General features: G+C 33.1%; 1 protein-coding gene across 1 annotated transcript in view; it reads right to left on the bottom strand.

Moving 5' to 3' along the window:
- Positions 1-2,598, bottom strand: part of LOC145333075 (DNA-binding protein D-ETS-4-like) — a 50,949-nt gene extending 48,351 nt beyond the window's left edge. The window contains exon 1 of the mRNA XM_080178224.1: positions 2,365-2,598. Coding sequence (XP_080034350.1) covers positions 2,365-2,400 — 36 coding nt within the window. The 5' untranslated portion in view covers positions 2,401-2,598. The remainder of the gene's footprint in view (positions 1-2,364) is intronic.
- Positions 2,599-23,822: the final 21,224 nt, after the last annotated feature.

The raw sequence follows: 23,822 nt of genomic DNA, 5'->3' as shown, positions 1-23,822 counted from the left end.
ATTTATCAAATGGGAGTGTTTTCCTACTCAAAATATAATGAAACCTACCCTATAATAATCTATAATACAAAGTAGAACGATGTCTGTCTGTTTGTGTGTTTGTGTATTTGTGTGTTTGTCTGTTTGTTTGTAGCGAAGGATCTCGCTAACCGCTGAACCGATCGGGTTCTCCTTTACAGGGTAGCTTCTCATAGTTCCCGGAAAGGTTTTTAACTATTTTCTTGGGGGGTGGGACACCCCTAACCCCCCCAAAAATGAAAAATACCCCCCCCCCCAAAAAAAAAAAAAATAAAAAATTTTATACTAAAATTAAAATAGTGGGGTCGACCCCCCCCCCAAAAAAAAAAATCCCCCCCCCCAAAAAAATTTTTGTTTTATTTTTTATTTTAAATTTAAAATACGAAAAATTGGTTTGATCAAACCTCTTGGGGCAAAGCCCCTAGAGGCTAGGGGCGAAGCCGCTAGTACTTCTATAAAGCGTTTAATTTTCCAAAATATCTGTAACAAAGTGGTAGGTAACAATCAGGGTGGTAGGTGATAATGGGCTGTTTATTACACTAGTCCCCAAAGTTTTATGACAGAGTTTTCTTATTCATTGTCTAAAAAACTTTGGGGACTTTTATTAGTTTTTGATTGGATGGTTTATTCAGTTGAGTGTCCAAACGTATCAACAAGTAATTGTAATCAATAGGTGGAAGGGTTAATTTAGGGATATAAACCAATATATCGGCCATTGTCTTATCCCTTTAGATCCATGGTAATAATATAATTTTACTTTAATTAGTTGAATATAAAAAAAGGTGAAATATGTTTCAAGGCTTTTGGTATGACACACTAACACACACATACACATACATAATTCATGAATGTACTTACTTGTATGAATTCAGGGATAGGTTTATGGATGATAAATAAACCTCACATTAAAAGTATACTTATAAAATACTTCCTTTGTTAAATAGTAACATTTTATGGCTGTAGATTAATTTAACCGGCATTGTCCCCTCCCTACCTAAGTTACTTGTTACAGAATGGTACTTAATTCAACTTTTTTATAGCATTGTGTTTTTTTCATGTTCTAGGGGCTACGCCACTAGTCTTTTACTTCCTTTCCCTGATATTTGTATTTTTTTTAAGCGAAGCTTTTCTATAATTAGGGTAGGTCCGTCTGTCCGTCCGTAACGGATAGCTTTTTTCGCTATTTTAGGCATGTTAGAATTGTTCTATTTATTTCAAACTTTGCATGGTGATTCCTGTAGTAGTTAGGTACGATTTAGAAAGAGTAGCAACTCTATAATCATTACCAGAATGTCCGTACGTCCATTTTAAACATGTTAATTTTTTTACTTTTTGAACAACAAATTTTTATGTGATCTAATTATCCGATTGATCTGATTTTTGGTATACTGATTCCTGGGACAACAAAGTACAATATTATAAGCGAAGCAACTCTATAATCAAGTCCTAAAAATGTAAGTATGTCCATGAACATTATTCTGTATCAAGCAGTTTTTCAACAATTTTACTTACAATTTTGCTTCGACATTTATACATTATATTCTGATTATTCAGTTCTGACACTATACAAGTGTTAGTGTCCGTTTGTCCTACCGTTTCAGTGCTTTGCTTTTATGGATGTTGTCATCCTTGTTTTTACAGATTTTCAGCTTACTTTAAAAAAAAGGTTAGGTATGTAAACTTCATTTTATCTAAACACATCAGTTTCATTAGAAACACATCTATTCGTGGGTATTATGACAAGGGAAAAATTATCGTCAATTTATAGGTTTCTAACATTGGATCGTTACATTAGCCCACTGCGTGTTTTACTTTCTTAGAGAACATGAAAATCTGGTGTAAGATTCAAGTAAAATTATATTGAATGAAATATTATTTTTATTGATTTAGTGACTACACTTTTCTTCTATTTAAATAAATATAAAACATATTTTTATTGTACTACATTTTACTGTTCTTTTTATTCGTAGAAAAAACTTGTTATTGTTGCGCTAATTATAAACTAAATCTGCCCTTGTGACTTTATATACAGAGTTCAAGTGAATAATAAAACTCCATGACACATTTATTCCATTCGGCCTTGATTATTTATTTTTTGACTTACATTTTTTATACATATAAAATCAAAACCTTATTAAAACCCAGTATTCTAAAAGATTAGATTAGTTCATTTATATATGCTAAAAAAGGCCTAAAAGAACTTTCTTTAAAACTGGATTTCAATGAAAAAATTTCTTTCCCACACACGTAATAATATTTTAAGTAGGCCTACGATTAAGATAAAGGGGGGTGGGGGTAAGTTAAATATCATTGGGGCTGGGGGAGGAAGAGTGAAAAAAAACTCACCGTTTCACTCAACATTCGATCTTGAGTTAACATCATTATCAAGCATTTAGCAGCTTAAAATAAATCACTTTTATCTATTAAAAAAAAACACTATTTTTAGCTTCACTAGCGTTCAAATCACCAATAGTTCACTTTCAACGCCTTTTATTGTGTAAGTGTAACATTTAAGAAAAAGTGTACAAAAGGCTTTATATATGATTGTTGTGGAGGGCTGCTTGAGTAGGCCAAACAAAATTCTTTAACTAACAACTTTACAGCAGGAAGGAAGGAGGGGGGGGGGGGGAGGAGAAATTGGTCATAACAAAGGTTGGGATGATGATGGGGAGGGGGGTGTATCAAGGGGAGGTGGGCTCACTTGTGAAACTTGATTTTTCTTCTAAAGACTTACGAACGACGTAGGAAGGCTTATGCGTGTGTGTGTGTGTGTGTGTGTTTGACTTCGCCTGCGCTCTTACGAAGCTCTGGATTATTACAGTAAATTGGTTTTAGCCAAAAAAAAAACTTATAATTTATTAAATGTATAAACAAAAAGTTTAAATTTTAACTTTTGATACTAAAAGCACATAATAGAAATATAAGTATATAATAAATATTTTTAATGGTTTTATGTTGATGAAAACCAAATCTTTTTTCGGCATCTTACCATTTTGAAAATTTTTAGCGGATTTATTGATTATTAAAACAAAAGCTGATGCATGTATAGCACGAATGGATGAATGATAAACGTGGATATTTTGACATGGGGGAAATTTGTTGTCAATATAGCTTGCTGATATGGACGTCACTTATTGGTCAGTTTGTTAATCCAGTGGGAAGGGAGGGGATGGGGTAATGGGGGTTGGGGGGGGGGGTATTGTTGTTTTAGCCAACTGCTAACATCACTTTATCAGAGCACACATATATATCTAGCGCAACTTCCAAGTAATAATATATCAATTATGGCCAGAAATAGCTATTTATTTGATTTTATTGGTAGATAGATTAAAAACTTAAAAGAGATAAACTAACATCAGAGCTGGATCTTTAAATCATTTTAGTGGTGAACCAGATCGGGGTGCGCCAAATTTCAGCCAATCACAGCGCGGCATTTTAAAAATGTCGCGCTGTGATTGGCTGAAATTCGGCGAACCCCGATCTAAATCACCATTAAAATGATTTAAAGATCCAGCTCAGCTCTAGTAAACTATTAATTTCCACAAGAACAATCTATATTCGTTATTCTCGTCAGTTATATAAATTTTAGGAAGAACTTTCAAATGTTAGATGTATATAACAATGTTTTGATTTAAACTGGCTAGAATTGAGTATAGTTAAATTATTGTGTACAATTCTGTCTTTAGAAGCATGAAAAGGTAGGGGGAAGTTAATAACTAGATGGACTAAAACCATTCCAAAGATTAAATATAAACTATAAATAGCCTAAAACAATCGCTTGACCTATGTGAAGCCTCCCTTGAGGAGAACTCAACCAGTTTAGTAGTTATTGAAATCTTAAGCTTTAGACTAAAAATCTTTAGTACTGTATACAATAAGATAAAAACATATCAAAAATTTTCTCAATAAATCCTTAAAAAAATTCCTGCACTTAAAATTTGTACTACCTTGAATTCCTACCTATGCAAGAGTAAAAAGTGGTTTTCCATAAACATTTTCCCGCATTTCACAGTGACTTTACAGTCTAAACTAAAAAGTAACTGTTTAGTGTTATATATACAAGAAAAAATCTGTGTAAACAGCTGAAAAAAGTAAGACCATAACAAAAACCAAGCAATGCAGGGGTAAAGGAAAAAGTTTATTTAAAAGATATCTGTTTTGATGAAATAATGTAAAGGAAATCTTTTTGTGGGGTTGACAAAATGTCTATTTGGAAACTATTTCAACTTTAAAGCTTCCATGAAAAGCTTATAATAGTTGAAAAAGCCTAATCTAAGAAAATGTGTAACACATAGCATGTCATCAAAACATCAAAACATCCAAAGTCCTTAGTTTTAAAGCTTTCTATAATTATGGGCGGTTCGCCCGTCCGCCCGAGACAGATAGCTTTTTTATTAATTTAGGCATGTTAGAATTGTCCTATTGATTTCAAACTTTGCATGGTGATTCCAGTAGTAGTATGGTACGATTTAGAAGCAACGGTAGCAATTCTAAAATCTTTACCATAATGTCCGTTTTTAAATATGTTGATTTTTTACTTTTTTAACAACAAATTTTTATGTGATCTAATTATCCGATTGTTCTGATTTTTGGTATATGATTCCTGGGACAACAAAGTACAATATTATAAGCAAAGCAACTCTATTATCAAGTCCGAAAATGTAAATATGTCCATAAACATTATCCTGTATCAAGAAGTTTTCAACAAAATTATTCACAATTTTGCTTTGTCTCTAATTCATTTATATTCTGATTATTCAGTTCTGACACTATACAAGTGTTAATGTCCTTTTGTCTTATTGTTTCAGAGCTTCGCTTTTATGGATGTTGTCATCCTTGTTATACGTATATTATATACAATACATAGATATCATGACAGGGAAAATTTTGTCGTCAATTTTTCATCAGTAGGAACTTGGAAGTGAGGGGATTGGGTGAAGCAGGTAAATTGAGGGAATCGTTTTTATCCAGCTCTGAGCATCACTTTATCAGAGTACATGAAAATCTGGTGCAATATCCAAGTAATGATATATCAATCAATCAATCAATATAAGTAAAGTTAGGTTAAAATGGCTAAGTTTGTTAGGTAAGCTTTACGTTGTGGATAAAGCTACAATAAAAACTATAAGGACCTGAAAAAACATTTAAAAACCCTAACTTACAAATCCCTTTCTCCAAGGAGAAATTGGAATAAGAAAAAATTCCTTTTCTATTGTCCACTTTCATGAGAAATTTGAAACATTACCATGCATAAATAGAATCATGTATAATTAATTAGATACACTACACAAGTGGCGTAAAGTGGAACGCGTCTGCTAAATATCTAAATCCAGACCATTCCCTGTTAAATTTTGGTGCTATTAATAAATTAACAAAGGACTATTATCATAATAGCTTCACCATAAAATGTATCCATGTCATCTAGGGGAGTTAGGGGACATCATAAGAAATAGCTAAAAACCATCACAATATTCAATTAAAGATAGCCTAAATATATTCCAGGACCTTAATGAAGCTTCCCTAAATTAGTTCAATGGTTAGTCAGACCTTAACAGAAAAACAAAAAACCTTACTACTTTATATATTATAACTAGCGGTTTCGCCCCTAGCCTCTAGGGGCTTTGCCCCAAGAGGTTTTATCAAACTAATTTTATGTGTTTTAGATTTTAAAGAAAATAAAAAAAAAATTGGGGGGTGTATTTTTCATTCTTTGGGGGTGTATTTTTCACTTTTTGGGGGGTTAGAGGTATTCCAACCCCCAAGAAAATAGTTACAAACCTTCCGGGGACCTATGAGAAGTTACCCTGTTAAGGAGATTTCGATCGGTTCAGCCGTTAGCGAGATCCTTCGTTACAAACAAACAGACAGACAGACAAACAAACAGACAAACAAACAAACATACATCGTTCTACTTTGTATTATATATAGTAATTTGGACGTTAGAAATACAAATGTCAATTGTTTAAGAAGGTTTGGTGAATAAAACATTAAAACTAACAACAGATTTTTTAAAAAGATTTTGTTTTTATGAATCTGCGGATTTTGTTTTACAAAATTTATTTTTACTGTAATAAGCACACATAAAGTATTGAAAACAGTGACGTTTAAAAATAATTGAAGTTGTATGCTTTGTTTGAAACCTGACACTTTTAAAAATATATGTTCATGTTTTACCTTGCTTATCTACGTCAAGCCAAGTTATTGAAATTTTTATTTAAATGTTATTTTTTTCTGGATCCTATTAGCGGAGCTATTCTATAACTAGGGTATGTCAGTTCGTCCGTCCTTACAACTTGAAATTAATTGAGTTTACAAAGGTCCGTGATTTTATTAATTATTCTTATTTACAGTTTATATTTTTTTACGATTTTTGTTATAAATTTTTAGTACTATTTAGTTTTTACTGCTGCAATGCGCGAAAAGAATCCGAAAATATTTACACCTCCCTTAAACCAAAATGAAGATGGTGTAGGTGAGATTGAGCTTTAGGAGGGTGTAATACACATTACACATATCAAGAGGAGTGTTATTTTATAGTCAGCAGTAAGGATTCACCCTCCTATGTCTCCACTCCCTTACATAATCAACATACTCAAAAGTAGAACAAGCGGCCTCTTAATGGTGAATTGACGAGTGAAATGCGCAAATTTTTTCAAACTTTAAGGAGTTGGACTTTGTTTACTTGACAAACTCCTCGTCTAAAACAAACTTGGGTGGTGTAGATATTTTTTAGGGGGGTATAGAGAGGTTATGATGGTGCAGCAATTAGAGTAAAACACTAGAGGGAGAAAGGGTTAAATAACTGTATCTCCCTATCGCAACCGTCTTGTGCAACCTTTCTATTGGGTCATTGAAAATCAACCAATGGTATTGCTTATATTACAAAGCCAAGTAGCAGAAAATAATTTAGAAGCAGCCGAAGAGGTCTTTGAAAAATTAAGGGAGGTTGTTGTTTGTATATAGATTATAGATCTATACTATAGATCTGTTGTGCAGCACCTATACGTTGGTGTATCCACAACCCTTAATATTGCCAGGGGGTGTCTACACCCATACACGCATCCGGACTACTAGTACAGACAAATTACTAGTACAGACAAATTAACGTCAAATGGTGTAAATTATATTAATAATTTAGACTAATTGATAAATATTATATTCATGCTTAATTGGATCATTTCATTTCCTTCCTACCGGATCTTATTAAGTTAAAGGGACTGTGAACGTAAATTTTTCTCATCTTAATATCAAATCTTAACATTATCTCATTCATAATATCTCACAGATAGAGCAAAACGCGCTTTTGTTTACTTAAAAAACGGCTTTTTCCGACGATTTTTATAAGGTATAGGGAAAGGAAGAAATTTTCCGTATTATATAAAATGTGCATTAAATTGCTTTTTTCTCCCATTATAGCTAAAATTAAACTTTTTCACATAGTTGTTGATTTTTCCTAACGGTTAAGCTGACTTTTAACATAATCCTTGCTTTAAACCAATGTATAGTTACTTAGAAATTGATAAAATAAGTAATATTTTTTATTGAAAACCAAATACAATAACAAAACTAGAAACAGGTTTTTGTATTAGTATCCAATTAACTTTAGATGGCCCATCTCTCGCCCACCTTTAATTACAAATTTGTAAATAATAAAGACGCAATATTTCTTTATTAACAGTCTGATAAAAGTGTAAGCTAATTCTCCAAAGTGGGTTATTTATTGTCCAACACAATAAAAAAGGATATTATTATTTTAAATAACCTATGAGATTCAACCCTTTGTAGACAGCGAGGTATTTTTTTGTCAATAATGCAAATTTAAAATAGGTCTTTATTACCTAATTACTACGTTATAAAAAAACTAATTGGCAATTTTATATCATAAAATAAATCCTTAACAGTAAGTAAATTGTTACAAATATATATGACAAGTTAAATATCCCTACAAACATTATAAGAAACAAAAACGTTCAGATTTTCCCTGTTTTTTCCTTTTTCCCTCCCAAAATACCATAAAATCAAGGCATTATTCTTGGATATTTTTGTTAATAGGATGTTTTTGGTTGATAAGTGTAGTGAAATGTGCTTAGAAAATGTTAAGATTTGATAATCAGATGAGAAATTTTTACGTTCACACTCCCTTTAATATTATTATTAACCAATTTATCTTTTTAACAAAAATATAATATTTATTTTGTATTAAAGCTGCTCTGAAATTATTATTTTTAAAAGCGAAGCTTTTCTATAATTAGGGTTGTTCCATCCGTACGTCCGTCCGAAACGGATAGTTTTTTTCGCTAATTTAGGCATGTTAGAATTGTCTTATTGATTTCAAATTTTGCATGGTGATTCCTGTAGTAGTTAGGTACGATTTAGAAAGCGTAGCAACTCTATAATCATTACCAGAATGCCCGTACGTCCATTTTAAACATGTTGATTTTTTTACTTTTTGAACAACAAATTTTTATGTGATCTAATAATCCGATTGATCTGATTTTTAAAAGCAAAGCTTTTTTCTATAATTAGGGTCGGTCCGTCCGTCCGTACGTCTGTAACGGATAGTTTTTTTCTTTAATTTAGGCATGTTAGAATTGTCCTATCGATTTCAAATTTTGCATGGTGATTCCTTTAGTAATTAGGTACGATTAAGAAAGCGTAGCAACTCTATAATCATTACCATAATGTCCGTACGTCCATTTTAAACATGTTGATTTTCTTACTTTTTTAACAACAAATTTGTATGTGATAAAATCATCCGATTGATCTGATTTTTGGTAAATTGATTCCTGGGACAACAAAGTATAATGTAATTAGCGAAGCACCTCTATAATCAAGTCCTAAAAATTAAGTATGTCCATAAACATAATCCTGTATAAAGCAGTTTTTCAACAAATTTACTTACAACTTCGCTTCGACTCTTATACATTTATATTCTGGTTATTCAGTTCTAATAGTGTTAATGTCCGTTTGTCCTACTGTTTCAGTGCTTCGCTTTTATGGATGTTTTCATCCTTGTTTGTATACTGATTCCTGGGACAACAAAGTTGTTTCGGTATGTTTTTCTTGTATTCCCTGGCAAGTTCGAACCCATTAATCCCTGTTTCCTTACACCAAATTTCCTAGAGAATGAGTGTGTTACGCGGCATTCCTAACTATCTCCGCGCGGCGCGTGGCTTGTAAACAGACAAAAGAAACGCGCACTTTTCATTTGATTAGTCCCACGTGAAGAGCTACGTGATTGAAAATAATGTATTGCTTGAATATACATGCGCTCTGATGTGTGGAATATCTCAAATAAGCCTTCTGCTTAGTTTGACATCATAATGTGGTAAGAATTTATTTTCAATTCTTAATAATAAGTGTAGTATGGTATATTTTTACGAAGAAAGTTAAAACATTAATTTTTCAACAAATAGACCATTTAACTGCTAACTTTTGACATACGAATATTTTCCTTAATTTTATTGATCATTTGAATCTAAAATTATTAATTTCTGATGCTATTTAATATGTTTCGTGCCAATTTAAAGTTTTTTAGAAATTTTATATTTTTAATTAAATTGAAATCACGCAACCTCGATCTACAAAAATAATAAACCATTAATATTATGTAATTAATTTTTATATTTTTGTTTTAGATTCACTGTTTTCATGGTAATAAATACACATTTGTAAACTTCACATATTGGTCATTCGGAGGGCTTGAGATTAAGATTTCGAGAACGGCTAGGATAGCGTTCCGAAACAATGAAAACAAGACAGAACAGATGCAGCTAAGAACATTCTGTGAAGTTTTGTGAATGTGTTGGTTGTGATACCTTACCACACATTATTATTATAGTCATAATCAGTACAGTTAACTTTAGTGACAATTATGGGTCCTAAAAAGAATAAAGGTGAACAATTGAGTAAGCGGCTGCGTCCAGCCGTTGATGCCCTAACCAGTGAGCTAAATAGAGTGATGAAGTTGGTCAGTGATACTTCAGAACTTAATGTTAGACATCTCACTAAGGAATCAATCCTTGTCCATGACAAGTTCGAGACATTTGACAGCATCATGGTCGGTTTTAGCAAGCTTGGTTTGAGAATCCAAGAGCTTGATGAGTTTAGTGACATTTATTCTGATATAGTTACTGTACAAAAAGACTATAGTTCTTTGAAAGATGCTCTTGATGCTATAGAAGAGCTTAGTGACATTCAAAGTGTTGTTGATGTTGTTGGTGATAATTTGCCTAACCATCAGGCTGAACTTTATGATCGATGTTTGAAGATTGTGAAAGTTATTAAAGGGCCATACTTTCCCTTGCCTGATGCAATTATAAACACTTTGTCTGCTTTGATGAAACGTCTGGCTGAGGTTAAGCTTGAACCTGTGAAGCCACCCACGACGACGGCGGGTGCCTCGACAGCATCGCCATTTGTGTCACCGTTTGGCACACCACAGTTCGTCGCCGGTTCTATGTTCACGCCAGGATATATGAATCGTGTCGACGAACGTCTTCTTCCATCTTTCGACGGCCTGGAAGCTTCCTATGTAAGTTTTAAAGACACTTTTAAAAAGCTTACTGTAGGACAAGACCCGTCGTATTTACAGTTATTGTTAAGCAGTGAAAAGGTCTGTAAAAATAAAGAGCTGAGACTCCAGTTAATTCAGATTCAATCGCATGAATCTCAGTGGGCCTACCTTGACGCACGTTTTAAGTCCAAAACACGTCAGATGCTCTGCCTTTTCAACCAATGGGAGAAGAAGTCTAAACCGTCGGACTCCAACCAGATTGTGACTGTGTTAGCAGAGTTTGGCGGAGCAGTTAGCCAGCTGGAGCAGCTGACTAAAGATGATGAAGATGATGAGGTCACCACCAGCCAGTGGTTGACCGTGATACTTCTTGAGATGTTATCCAAGAAGTTGCCACGTGATTTTCAAGATAAGCTCAATTTATCATTGGGCTCGATGGATGTCCCAAACGTCCCAAAGCTGTTAAAGATTATTGAAGAACAGCGTGGCGCCATTTTAATGAGGTGTTCGACTGATATGGACACCCCCTCTAAGAAGAAAGGTAACCCTGCGACAGCCGCTACCGCCGTAGGCAAACCTGGTAAATCTAAGATGAAGCAGTCATGTTTTGTTAATGGCTGTGATGACATGCACTTACTTTACAAGTGCCCAAAATTTCATGACCTGTCAGTGTCAGACAGGAAGAGTATTGTGGAGAGTGCTGGATGCTGTTGGATTTGTTTGCAAAAAGGGCATAAATCTGTGGATTGCCCGAAGGCAGATGTAATAGGCGGCTGCAAAGTGGACAATTGTGGTCAGGCCCATAACAACCTTTTGCATGAGAGTGTTGATATGGCTGCCGCCGTCTATGAAGTACATACTTCCCCTGAGGCGAACCTAATGTTAATGTTACAACAATTAGACGTCGTTGACATTAATTGCCAGAAGGTCCCAGTGAACGCTATGTGGGACACTGGTTTAACTACCACAATGGTAACCCAGTCACTTGTTAATAAACTTCAGTTACCTTTTACTGGACGTTCAGCAAGAATTTCTCTAGCTGACGGTGAAGTTAAACGTCTCCCGACGGTCAAGCTATGTTTAATTGATCGACACAAGAATTATCACATATTAGAACCTGTGGTAGTGCCTCTCATTGGTCCAAGAGAGGCGATCTGCTCCATAAATCCTGTGGAGGCAGCTGTTTTGTTTGATATGAAACCTGAAGATTTTACTTTGGTTGATGGGCAGGTTGATTTGCTAGTAGGGCACCTGCACCCATCGATGTTTCCCTACTCTGAACGTTCAGTAGGAGAAACCATGCTTTACTCCAGCCTGTTTGGATCTGGATATTTTGCTATTAGTGCTAATGGTTTAGCAAAGAGTAGGTATGTTGTCTGCTCAGATGTTCAGCCGCAGCCGACTGTTGGTGCTGCTTGTGATGCTATTATTGAACCTGTTGGTTCTGCTTGTAACGCGGCTGATGAACCTTTTGGTTCTGCTAGTGCCGCAGCCGTTGACAACATGGCTACGGCGGGTGTTGCCGTGGCTAACATTGATAATGATGTTAGTTGTGCTGCAGTTATTCCTGATGATATTAGTAACGATACTGTAGTCGTTGATAACTTTGTTACGGCGGGTGTTGAGCCGCTGAATGATTCGGTTCCAGCCGGACAAGAGCCGACGGGAGTTTCGGTTCCGGCTGGACAAGAGCCGATCAGAGTTTTGGTTCCAGCTGGACAAGAGCCGACGGGAGTTTCGGTTCCAGCTGGGCAAGAGCCGATAAGAAATTCGGTCTCGGCCGGACAAGAGCCGACGGGAGTTTCGGTTCCGGCCGGACAAAAGCCAGTAGATGATTCTAAGTTTTATGACAGCCACACTTTTATTACGTGCCCTGGTGGTGTTATGAATCAAGAATCGACTTGGTTGCTGCCAAGCTGGCCGCCCGACGCAGGGTAAGAGGCCTGCCAATGGCGGGTGGAAATATGGCGGGTGTTGCCGCCAGAAAGTCATTGAAATTTTTCAAACCACACATATCTAATCTACGACATAAACTATTATGTGAAAATGATTTTAAAGAAAAAATTACAAGTTATATATTAGGCTTGTGAAGGGAACCAAAATGGGTTCTGTAAAGAATAAGTATTCATTATTCAACTAATTTTATTGTTCATACCTAAGCACAAAAATTCTACAAAACTGTTTAGACTTTTAAAGCAGATTTTAAAAAGATTTTGTTTCTTTAAGTATGATTTTGAAAAGCAAAAGTTCGTGTATATTAAATACCAAATGATTTTGCAGATTTTAAATTGAGAAAAATAGATTTTTTTTACAAATTATTTTTCTAGTTTTTTTTATGATTCACGTTTACTTAAAAAATGTTATTTCTCAGATTCTCATATGAAATAATGCATTAAAGTAAAGAACAATATGTAATATTATTATGATAATGTTTAAGATATTCCTCATTATTATTTTAAAAGATTATCGCAAAAAATCAAGATATTTGTTTAAATTTGTAAGCAAATCAAAGATTTTCTTTCATTCCGGAGGCAGAGATTCTTAACAATTCATGTACAAAAGTTTTTTTTTTTGTTCACTCCGGGAGCTGGGATTCCTATTAATCCACGCGTTAAGATTTTTTTCTTCATTCCGAGAGCAGAGATTCATAGCAATATACGTACCTAGCGATTTCGGACAATTTTAAACCTTGAGAAAATACTTTTAGCAATTATTTTCCTAGGTACATATATTTTTCCTTCATGTTTAAGCATTTATAATAACGAACGCGATGTATGGTATTATTAAAATATTGATTATTATTTTATCTGAATGCCACAGAATTAATTTAAGATAAACTATGCATATTTTAAATTAACTCTACCTTCATTTTTATCGTATATATTAAAATACTGCTTCAATGTATTTATTTTTGTAAAAAGAAATTAACCATTTCTTAAGATTTATAAGTAACGCAAATTGTGATACAATTTCGTTTAAACTTTCAGATCGATGCAAGATTTTTTCATTTGAAATGCAAACTTAAGTTTTTTATACGTTTACGCAAGTTTTTTCAATGATTTAAGTCTTTTCGGGACCAGGGATTTTTTTCGCGGAAAATTTCCTAGGTACCTGCACAGATATAAACATTTTTATCCTTGTTGGATTGAAATTTGATATGATAAGAAATTAACAAAATGAGAGTTTTACATCATTTAAATATTTCTCTACGATTTATTATAATCACATAAATAATTTAATATAACATGCATGTTAAAATTATTACTATTTACCTTTGAACTGATGTACCTAAAGAAAAATTGCAGATTCAGCATTTTAAAGTTCTTTTCTTATATTGAGCTTTTGTTTTATTTTGGTAATTTAATTTGCATATTTCAATTGCAATTTTATTTTACGCAATTTTGATTCACGAAGATTTAAAATTATGAAATTTTTATTTTCCGATGTTTGATGATTTTTATGGTCATATTTATTTAGATTTAAGTATCTATTTTATTAAAACATGTTAGATTTAAGGATCTTACCTATCTTATCTTAAAAATGTTTAGATGTAAGCCCGAGTATTTTTCCGCTGGAAACAATGCTAATTATTGAGAAGTTTTTTATGAAATTCTACTTTTCTTTTCTAGCAAAAAGATTTAGTAGAAAAAATGTCATTATTTAATCTTTCTTTCTTTTGATGAAAAAAGTTTGAGTTGATTATTTAATTATCGATGCGATTTTTAGTATAAAAATCATTTACCTATTTTATTATGTAGGTGCCTAATTGAAGTTTAGGTACTATTGATTATTAATTCATGTATTCGCAATTACATGGTCTGTAATTCTAATTTTATTGAGATTATGAGGCCATGATATAATGAGATGTGTGAGTGGTAAATGTGCAATTCATGAATGTTGAATGCTTTTCCCATTCCTTATTCCTATCCTTATGTGGTAGTGGACTCGGTTTGAGTTATTGTGGTATTCGCGAGTTACCATAATTAATTTTAGGCCTTATGGCCATAACATTTTAAACTCTTGTGGTTTATGTGTTGTGAGATTGTGATTTCGTGGACACTGTCTGCACGCATATTGCAAAGATGAGGTATTGTGTTCGATTCCCAGTGAATAGACGGGTGTGTTTCGGTATGTTTTTCTTGTATTCCCTGGCAAGTTCGAACCCATTAATCCCTGTTTCCTTACACCAAATTTCCTAGAGAATGAGTGTGTTACGCGGCATTCCTAACTATCTCCGCGCGGCGCGTGGCTTGTAAACAGACAAAAGAAACGCGCACTTTTCATTTGATTAGTCCCACGTGAAGAGCTACGTGATTGAAAATAATGTATTGCTTGAATATACATGCGCTCTGATGTGTGGAATATCTCAAATAAGCCTTCTGCTTAGTTTGACATCATAATGTGGTAAGAATTTATTTTCAATTCTTAATAATAAGTGTAGTATGGTATATTTTTACGAAGAAAGTTAAAACATTAATTTTTCAACAAATAGACCATTTAACTGCTAACTTTTGACATACGAATATTTTCCTTAATTTTATTGATCATTTGAATCTAAAATTATTAATTTCTGATGCTATTTAATATGTTTCGTGCCAATTTAAAGTTTTTTAGAAATTTTATATTTTTAATTAAATTGAAATCACGCAACCTCGATCTACAAAAATAATAAACCATTAATATTATGTAATTAATTTTTATATTTTTGTTTTAGATTCACTGTTTTCATGGTAATAAATACACATTTGTAAACTTCACATATTGGTCATTCGGAGGGCTTGAGATTAAGATTTCGAGAACGGCTAGGATAGCGTTCCGAAACAAAAGTACAATATTATAATCGAAGCAACTCTATAATCAAGTCCTAAAAATGTAAGTATGTCCATAAACATTACTCTGTATTGTCGCTAATTCATTTATATTCTGATTATTTAGTTCTGACACTATACAAGTGTTAGTGTCCGTTTGTCCTACCGTTTCAGAGCTTCGCTTTTATGGATGTTGTCACCCTCATTAAGATAGAAAACAGATCAACTTCGCCCCATAACCTCTAAAGCAAGAACGTCCAAAAGAGTGGGGGGGGGGGGGGGAATGTTTTTACCCTTCTAAAGAGATAATGAAAACTTTTTTTTTAAATCTAGAAATCTAAAATTGCCTCTTTAAACTTTTAAGATATATGAAAAGAACAGAGTCACGTAGAATGAGGTGTAGATAATCCTCTAACCCCACTTCACCCCCGTTATAAATTGTCTACACCCCACCACCCCCCCCCCCCCCCTCCCTGATACAACACCTAAAGCAACACCAAGTATTTACTCATTCAGAAAGCTTTGACGTTTATCTTATATTCATTACAACCCCCCTAATTTTGGTTTCAGGGGGTGTCAATATTTTCGGGTGCACTTCGCGCACCCCCATGGAAAAAAAAAACTTAACACGGCACTGCCTGGGAACGAGATAGGTTTTTGGAACTTTTATGAGCTTACTAGCTAACTGATTTATTTGTTATTGCTGTTCTAATTTTGATATGAAAAAAATTGTAATGATAATTTTGAAAACTTTATTTCAAATGTCGTCATATACAAAGAATTTCTTTAAAATATTTTGGAATTATTTTCTGGATCATTATAACAATAATAATAGAAATTATAGAGCCCCTAACTTAATTAAATATAATTTCAAACTTTCAAGTCTGTGTTTTTTTATGATGTGCACTAAAGCAAAGCTCATCATAGGAAATTTGCTAAAGATGTAGTAATTATTTAGCCTACAACAAACTATTTTCAGCAGTTTGCAACAATCCCAAACCAAAAACTGAGTTAAAACTAAAAGCATAGTTTTGAAGTATTTTTTGTTACAATATATAAAAATTTGTCAAATCAAGATGAAGTGATTTAAATAATTTACTATTTCTAGTATTTCACTATGGAACTAATGGAACCTATTTTTTAGGGTCGGTCTGTCCGTGACGGATAGCTTTTTTCGTTAATTTAGGCACGTTAGAATTGTCCTATAGATTTCAAATTTTGCATGGTGATTCCTGTAGTAACTAGGTACAATTTAGAAAGCGTAGCAACTGTATAATCATTACCAAAATATCCGTACGTCAGTTTTAAACATGTTGATTTTTTACTTTTTAACAATAAATTTTTATATGATCGAATTATCCGATTGATCTGATTTTTGATATATTGATTCCTAGGACAACAAAGTACAATATTATAAGCGAAGCAACTCTATTATCAAGTCCTTAAAATGTAAGTATGTCCTTATACATTATCCTGCATCAAGCAATTTTTCAACAAATTTACTTACAAATTTACCCCTGCCAACAGATTTCAGGGGGGTAATTACCCCCCCCCCCCCAATCAAAGTTTACCCCCGGGATAAAACTTTTTTGGGAGGGGGAATCGCGCTTCGCCCCTGTCTCCCTCCTTACAACCCAAGAGCTTCTCAGGGAAGGTTCCGTGATCATAATTTGACAAATTTCGACTGAAAATGCAGTCTTTAAATATAGAGTATCTCAATTTGTCATGCATTTTTGTGATTACTTTGATATTAACGTAAAGTAGTATAAATATTTTTAAAAGCGTAGCTTTTCTATAATTAGGGTCGGTCCGTATGTCCGTCCGTCCGTACGTAACGGATAGCTTTTTTCGTTAATTTAGGCAAGTTATAATTGTCCTATCGATTTCAAACTTTGCATGATTATTCCTGCATCAGTTAGGTACGATTTAGAATGTCTGTACGTTTGTTTTAACATGTTGATTTTTAACTTTTTAACAACAATTTTTTTTTTTAATATAATCATCCGATTGATCTGATTTTTGGAGTACTGATTCCTATTACAAAGGTACAAGATTACATCTCCATGATCAAGTATTAAAAATGTCAGTATGTCCTTAAACAGAATTCTGCCCTTCAAGAAGTTTAGCTCATTATTGTTGCCCTACTTATTGACATAAATATCCATCTATCTATAATCAAAAGAAAAATATTTTCATTATATTATTATCTTGGAACCAAAATGGCTGCCATGAGCAGAGAGAGAGAAAATTTTGTTTCAACAAGGATGACATCAGCCATGAAAACGATACTCAACAATTCTATATTTATATTATTCATTTTAAAATTGCTGGTTATGCAAGATTATAAGAATACATTCTACTTGTCTAGGTCATAATAAGTAGGATAGTTTATTTACTATCGCCAAGAAATCATCATTTAAACAAGTCAATTATATTCTTGATGCTTATTGGAGGGGTTCTACACAAAAAAAATCAGCTGTTTATACCGAACAGCAGCCGAGATATTTTTTGTAGACTGACGGACGAAAGGACTTAAATTTTGAGTTTTAAAGTAGCCTCGCTAATAAAAGATTGCAAACTTTAAAAAATATTCTAGAATGTCACAAAATTCTACGATTTTAGAAGAACAATTGCAGAAATCTATGAACAGAGCGATTCGTTACGGACAGACTGACGTACCGAAAATATGGAAAAACTCCGCTTTTAAAAGTAATAACAACAGGTGGTTGGTTATACACTCACAGAGGTTTCTCTCTCTCATTAGAGAGAGAGAGAGAGAGAGAAGGTGAGTGAGTGAGTGAGAGAGAGAGAGAGAGAGAGAGAGAGAGAGAGAAGGTTAGAAAGGTGAAAAAGCCGGTAGTGACAAATTAAACTCTGAGAGAAAGAGAAATAAGAGAGTAGAAGGATCCCTCTGTCGAATACTGAACCATAAAACACCCACTCAAATCCTCTATTTTTTTCCATAAAAATACAGACGGACTTACTTATTAATCATAGAGTTGCTATGCTTTCTAAATCATACCTGTTACAGAAATCATTATGCAAAGTTTGGAATAGGTAGGACAAACCTAACATAAAATTAACGATATGAACTATTTGTAACGTTAAATTCTAACATATCTAAATTAACTAGCTATTCGCTACGTTAAATGGACTTGTTCACGATTTTCAAAATAAGAATGGGGGGGGGGGGCTAAAGGCATATAGAGGATATTACTAAGAGAGTATATTAGAATTATAGATAGATAGATAAATGAAGAGAAATATATGTACTAACAAACCAGTAAAATTAACAAACATAAAACAGATTTTAAAAAGACAATATTAATTTCCCTGTATAAATATGTTTTTTTTTATTTTCTTTCAAAGTAGCTGAAAGTATGATTAAATCAGAAATAAGGTATAGACCACAAGCATAATAAATCTAAGATAATATTTGGGGGGTCATATCATATGAAAAGGTCGTAAATTCTACCAAGTGTTGACCCCCCAACGACAGCTGAAAATCATATTATAATGTATTCATTTAAAGCCTTGTAATAAGTTTTTGTATATATTTAATGAGAATTTGCTGTTTAATAGAACAAATATCCGTTGGTTTTTAATAGTTTGTAATGAGGGAGAGAGAAAGAGAAATATAGAGGAGTGATAGGGGCCGACAAACCAAAGTTTCAGTACGTAAGACATTTTAATATTGACAAGTTAATTCTAAACATTTGTGAAATAAATAGTTAATATTGTAAAAAAAAACTATAAATGTACTTTTTTAAAAAAGGGTATTAAGCTTAAATAATTTGTAATATAATGAGCTATAAACGTTTATACCTTCAAAGTAGAAATATAAATATGATTAAAAAAACCTTGATTAAATTTTTAGCAAAAAATATAAGGTTTCACGAAGCAAAAAAAAGGTTAGCGTAACAAGAGTGTTTTCTTGGCATTACAGATTGGTATTTTGATTTTAAATTTTTCGAAACTATTATTTTAGCTATACAATAGAAACCTTAAATATGTTATTCCTACTGGCTGAGCCCCAAGAATCTAGGGCCCTGTGTTCAAAGGGGGAAAGGGGTTCCAAAAATAGCTTAAAACAATCAAAATAAAAAAAGTTAAGAATGAAATACTCTAAATCTATCCTTTTGTGAAGCTTTTCCTAAGGAAGAACTCAATCGGTTTAAAAGATTTAACGGATATGTTAAAATCTAAATTTTTCCAAAAATATACAACTAGTACATACATTGCTATCCCATTTTTTTTCGAAAATTTTATCTTATCATCCAATGACCTATCCTTGATTCTTGTAAGTTTCTCTGTTTCTTAATTCTAGTAACCTCTTTTTATTAATTTCCTTTTTTATTTTTTCTCTTGATTTGGTTCTAGCTATTTTTTTTTATTTGGAAAAAAAGTTCTAATTAAAGGAATACTGTGCAGCTTGATTTTTAGTATAAAACTACTTTATAATTAACTTTGTTTGTCAGTCCCTAACGCTATGGGGGGAAAGATGCTTTTCTAAGCTGCTATTTAAGAGATATTACTGATTTTTTGTTGAAGTTACACCAATTTATCGTTTATTGTATTATCCCTGAAGACCCCCGAGGCAAGGGACAAACCCTCTAGATTCCATTATTTAAAGTTTTTCTTTATTTTAAGATTAAGACTAAAGATGGATTTATGCTAATTCTACCCCACCCCTCCTCTTTCAAAAACAGTCCAAAGTAGCTAGAGGCACTGACGCTAATATTCCAAAAAAAATCTGCATTAGAAGTTGGTAACAGGGGACAGAAAAATAGCCTTAAAACATTCCAGTACTTAAATTTTGAAATAACTATAACTAGCCTAAAACTATCCAGCTCCATACATGAATCTTGCCTAAACTCATGGGATAACTCTCAATCGATTTTTTTATTAGTAAGCAATTAACGGATAAAAATTTCTTTACTACTTCAATAGAATACTAGCGGCTACGCCCCTAGAGGCATCAAGGAGTACTTGAGGAGGAGGGAAATAAGAAAACTCATTTTTTATTCTAGATTTGAAAAAAAAATTAAAAGGGGGAGGGTAATTTTTTTTCTAGGGGCGATTTCTCTTGGCAGGGTGGTGGTAATCTCCAACAAAATAATTTTAAACCTTCCCGGGACCAATGAGAAGCTACCCTGTTAAGGAGAACCTAATCGGTTCAGCCGTAAGCGTGATCCTTCGGAACAAACATACAAACACAAAACACACAGAAAAACAGACAGACATCCTGTTACTTTATCAGATGGATAATTTATATCAATAGGATTTTGCATCTTTGCATGCTTAGACCATGAAGTCTTGTTATTATAGAAATCATATGTTTATAAGCTTAATAAAATCAATATATTGTAAAAGAAAATGTCAAGTTTTTGTGAGAAAAAAATCCTTTTTGTAAAAATTGTATTTTCCTTCATAAATATTTAATTATCATGTTTTACAACAAAAAATAAAATTTCCATTAAATGTTTTAATTTATGAACTAAAATTAGTATATTACTAAATAGTGGCTACACCCCTAGAGGCTTCTTAGAGCACTCTAGGTGATAGAGAACTCTACAGTAAATTAAAGTTAAAAAAAAAATATAAAATTGAGAGAAGGGTATTTTTTTAGGAGTGATATCTTTTTGGAGGGTGTGTTAAACTCCCCAAAAAATAGTTATAAACCATCTCTGGACCAATAAGAAGCTTCACTCTTAGTAAGAACCATATCGGTCCTGCGGTTGGCAAGATCTTTTGCTCTATTCAGACGGATAGATAGACAGTCACTCTTTGACTTTCAGCAAAGCATAGAGCTTGGTTTGTTAAATAGATTTTTTTCAGTAGGGCAGCTTTTCCAATATTTTTCTTTATGACTGACAGAATGAATTCTTAACTTAAATAAGTAGTAGAGTGCGATGGGGAGAGGGGGGACAACAACCCCCCCCCCCCTTAAAACTTTAAAATGAAATTGTCCTTCTCCCGGTTCTTTAATCCCATAATTTGTAAACACCTCCACCTGTGAATCCCTGTGCACGCAACTGCTGAATTTAAGTACATATTTCATGTGTCAGTAAGCCTGTTTGGCTTTTTAAATATGTTGTAACTCCTCTTCCCTACCCCTTTACTGTCTTTACATTATTTTTTTAAAATCCCCCTAAAGCTACCCCCAATCGATTCAGATTGATGTAAAAAATTTCGTGTTCGCATCGAGCTCCCTTCCCCCTTGCATAAACCTAAAATATACAGATTCTTTAATTTTTTCACCAGTATAATACACTTTAAATCATTTATATTTTTTTTATTCTGGTGTCATTGCTTTGCTACTTAAGAATACATTTGTTCTTATTAATAGTAGCGAAGCTACTCTATAATTCGAAATGTCCGTCCGTCCGTCCGTCCGTCCGTCTGTCCGTCCGTCCGTGTAAGACAGAATAGGGGAAACGTGATTTTCTCGGCTCCTATAAAAGATAGACAGCTGAAATTTTTTGACAACATTCCCATTATTAAGGAGCACAATTAACTATAAAACATCAAGGGCGGTCGGACCCCTTTTTAGCAGGTTTTAGGCTATTTTTGTATTTATCACATCGTTCTCCATATCTTCAGTGTTTATGGTCCGATTTTCAAAATTTTTTCAGTTATAGATATCAAAATTAAATTTCCCGTCGTTTAAAGAAAACATCCATGACGGCCAGACTGCCTTTTTGCAGGTTTTAGGCTATTTTTGTATTTATCACATCATTCTCTATATCTTCAGTGTTTATGGTCCGATTTTCAAAATTTTTTCAGTTATAGATATCAAAATTAAATTTCCCGTCGTTTAAAGAAAACAACCATGGCGGTCAGACTGCCTTTTATCAGGTTTTTGGCTATTTTTATATGTTTTACATATTTCCCCATATATTTGGTTTTTTGGTCCAATTTTCAAACTTTTTTGGGATAAATACACTTTAAATCTACTTTTACGCATTTCCATCCACGATTTTTGTGCTTCGCTACTTATGGATGTTGTCATCCTTGTTGTTACATTATTATTCATTCATTCAGTAATGTATAGTATAGCTAGAGATAAGGAAATTCAATATGTATGTAAAATAAAAAGAGAATATTATCAGTGGCACATTATTCAGGGCTCTTAGGAAATAAGACAATAGACGATGAATTGAAATACACCCCCAATTATAATAGAAAAATTTACCTATTCTGTGGAATAATATTATCGATTAAAACAGATTAAATACTGCTAGTTTTAAGCAATCAATCAAAATAGCGATAGTAACCATCCAACCCCTTTCTTTATCCCCTCCCTTTCTACTAGATTGGCCAACGGATCAATAAATAAGTTCAATGTTAGCAACCTAAATTTAAGGTGTTGCTACAAAAGACGAACTCTACAAATGACCAACACCTACAAAAGACCAACTAGGCGTTGCTACAAAAGACCAACTCTACAAAAGACTTTTTTTTAGACTTTGGTCTTTTGTAGACGTTGGTCTTTTGTAGACGTTGGTCTTTTGTAGGTGTTGGTCTTTTGTAGAGATGGTTTTTTGTAGCAACTCCAAATTTAAAACAATTTTACCCCTGTGATTATATCCACGTATATTGTACATTACCCCGTCCCGTTTAAGAAAAAATTTGTTAAAATTTTGGCTCCCAGCCATAATATGGTTGATTTTTGCAAAAAAAAAAATGACCCATGCAAAATAGTTTTTCTGCAATGCAAAAATTTAAAAACTTTGCAGGGCTTGTAACATCGCAATTTTTGCATTACAGAAAAAATATTTTGCATGGGTCATATTTTGCATAAATCAACCATAGTATAGCTGAGGGCAAAAATTTTAACAAAATTGGTCTAAAACGGGACGGGGTATTTTACATACATTATATTTAGTGTAAAACCATGTTTATCTGTCAACCAAATTAATCAATCCATTATCATAACATTACATTTAGAGGACGATTTTATAATAAGTAGCTACAATATGATTACTTAGGTAATAGGGTCCGTCAGTTTGGAATTCTTTTTATCGCTTTTTTACTCAACTGCAATTTAAGATTCATGTCAGAATTTTATGTAAAGCCTTCCTAACTTCAATTTTTAGGGGGGTGTTAAAACCAACTAATGCCTATGATCAATACCATTATTAGCACAGGAACTATTAGACCACTATACTGTTTAGAGATTATACAAAAGGTCAGGTATATTGCAAAGAAAGTGCATTAATTGAAAATTCGCGCCATATTAGAATTTTTTTAACGTTGAAGAAGCGCAAAAAAGTCACGGATGGTCAAACAAACAAATGCGATAAACCATAGAATATCCCGAGACCTTTTTGAAGACATAAGTATATATGTCTATTGTAGCATAAAGAGTCTTTAAACACAAATTTCAGCTATCTAAATATTTAAAATAGCAGCTTAGACAAATTTACCACGTTCCATTACAGACTGACTGACGGACAGACAAAGTCTAAAAATGAAAA

The sequence above is a fragment of the Acartia tonsa genome, chromosome 12 (assembly GCF_053477335.1).
Source record: "Acartia tonsa isolate MP-2025a chromosome 12, ASM5347733v1, whole genome shotgun sequence".
In the NCBI taxonomy this organism is placed as follows: domain Eukaryota; kingdom Metazoa; phylum Arthropoda; class Copepoda; order Calanoida; family Acartiidae; genus Acartia; species Acartia tonsa.
The sequence above is the reverse complement of the archived record's forward strand: the minus strand, read 5'-3'. Positions and strand labels throughout refer to the sequence as shown.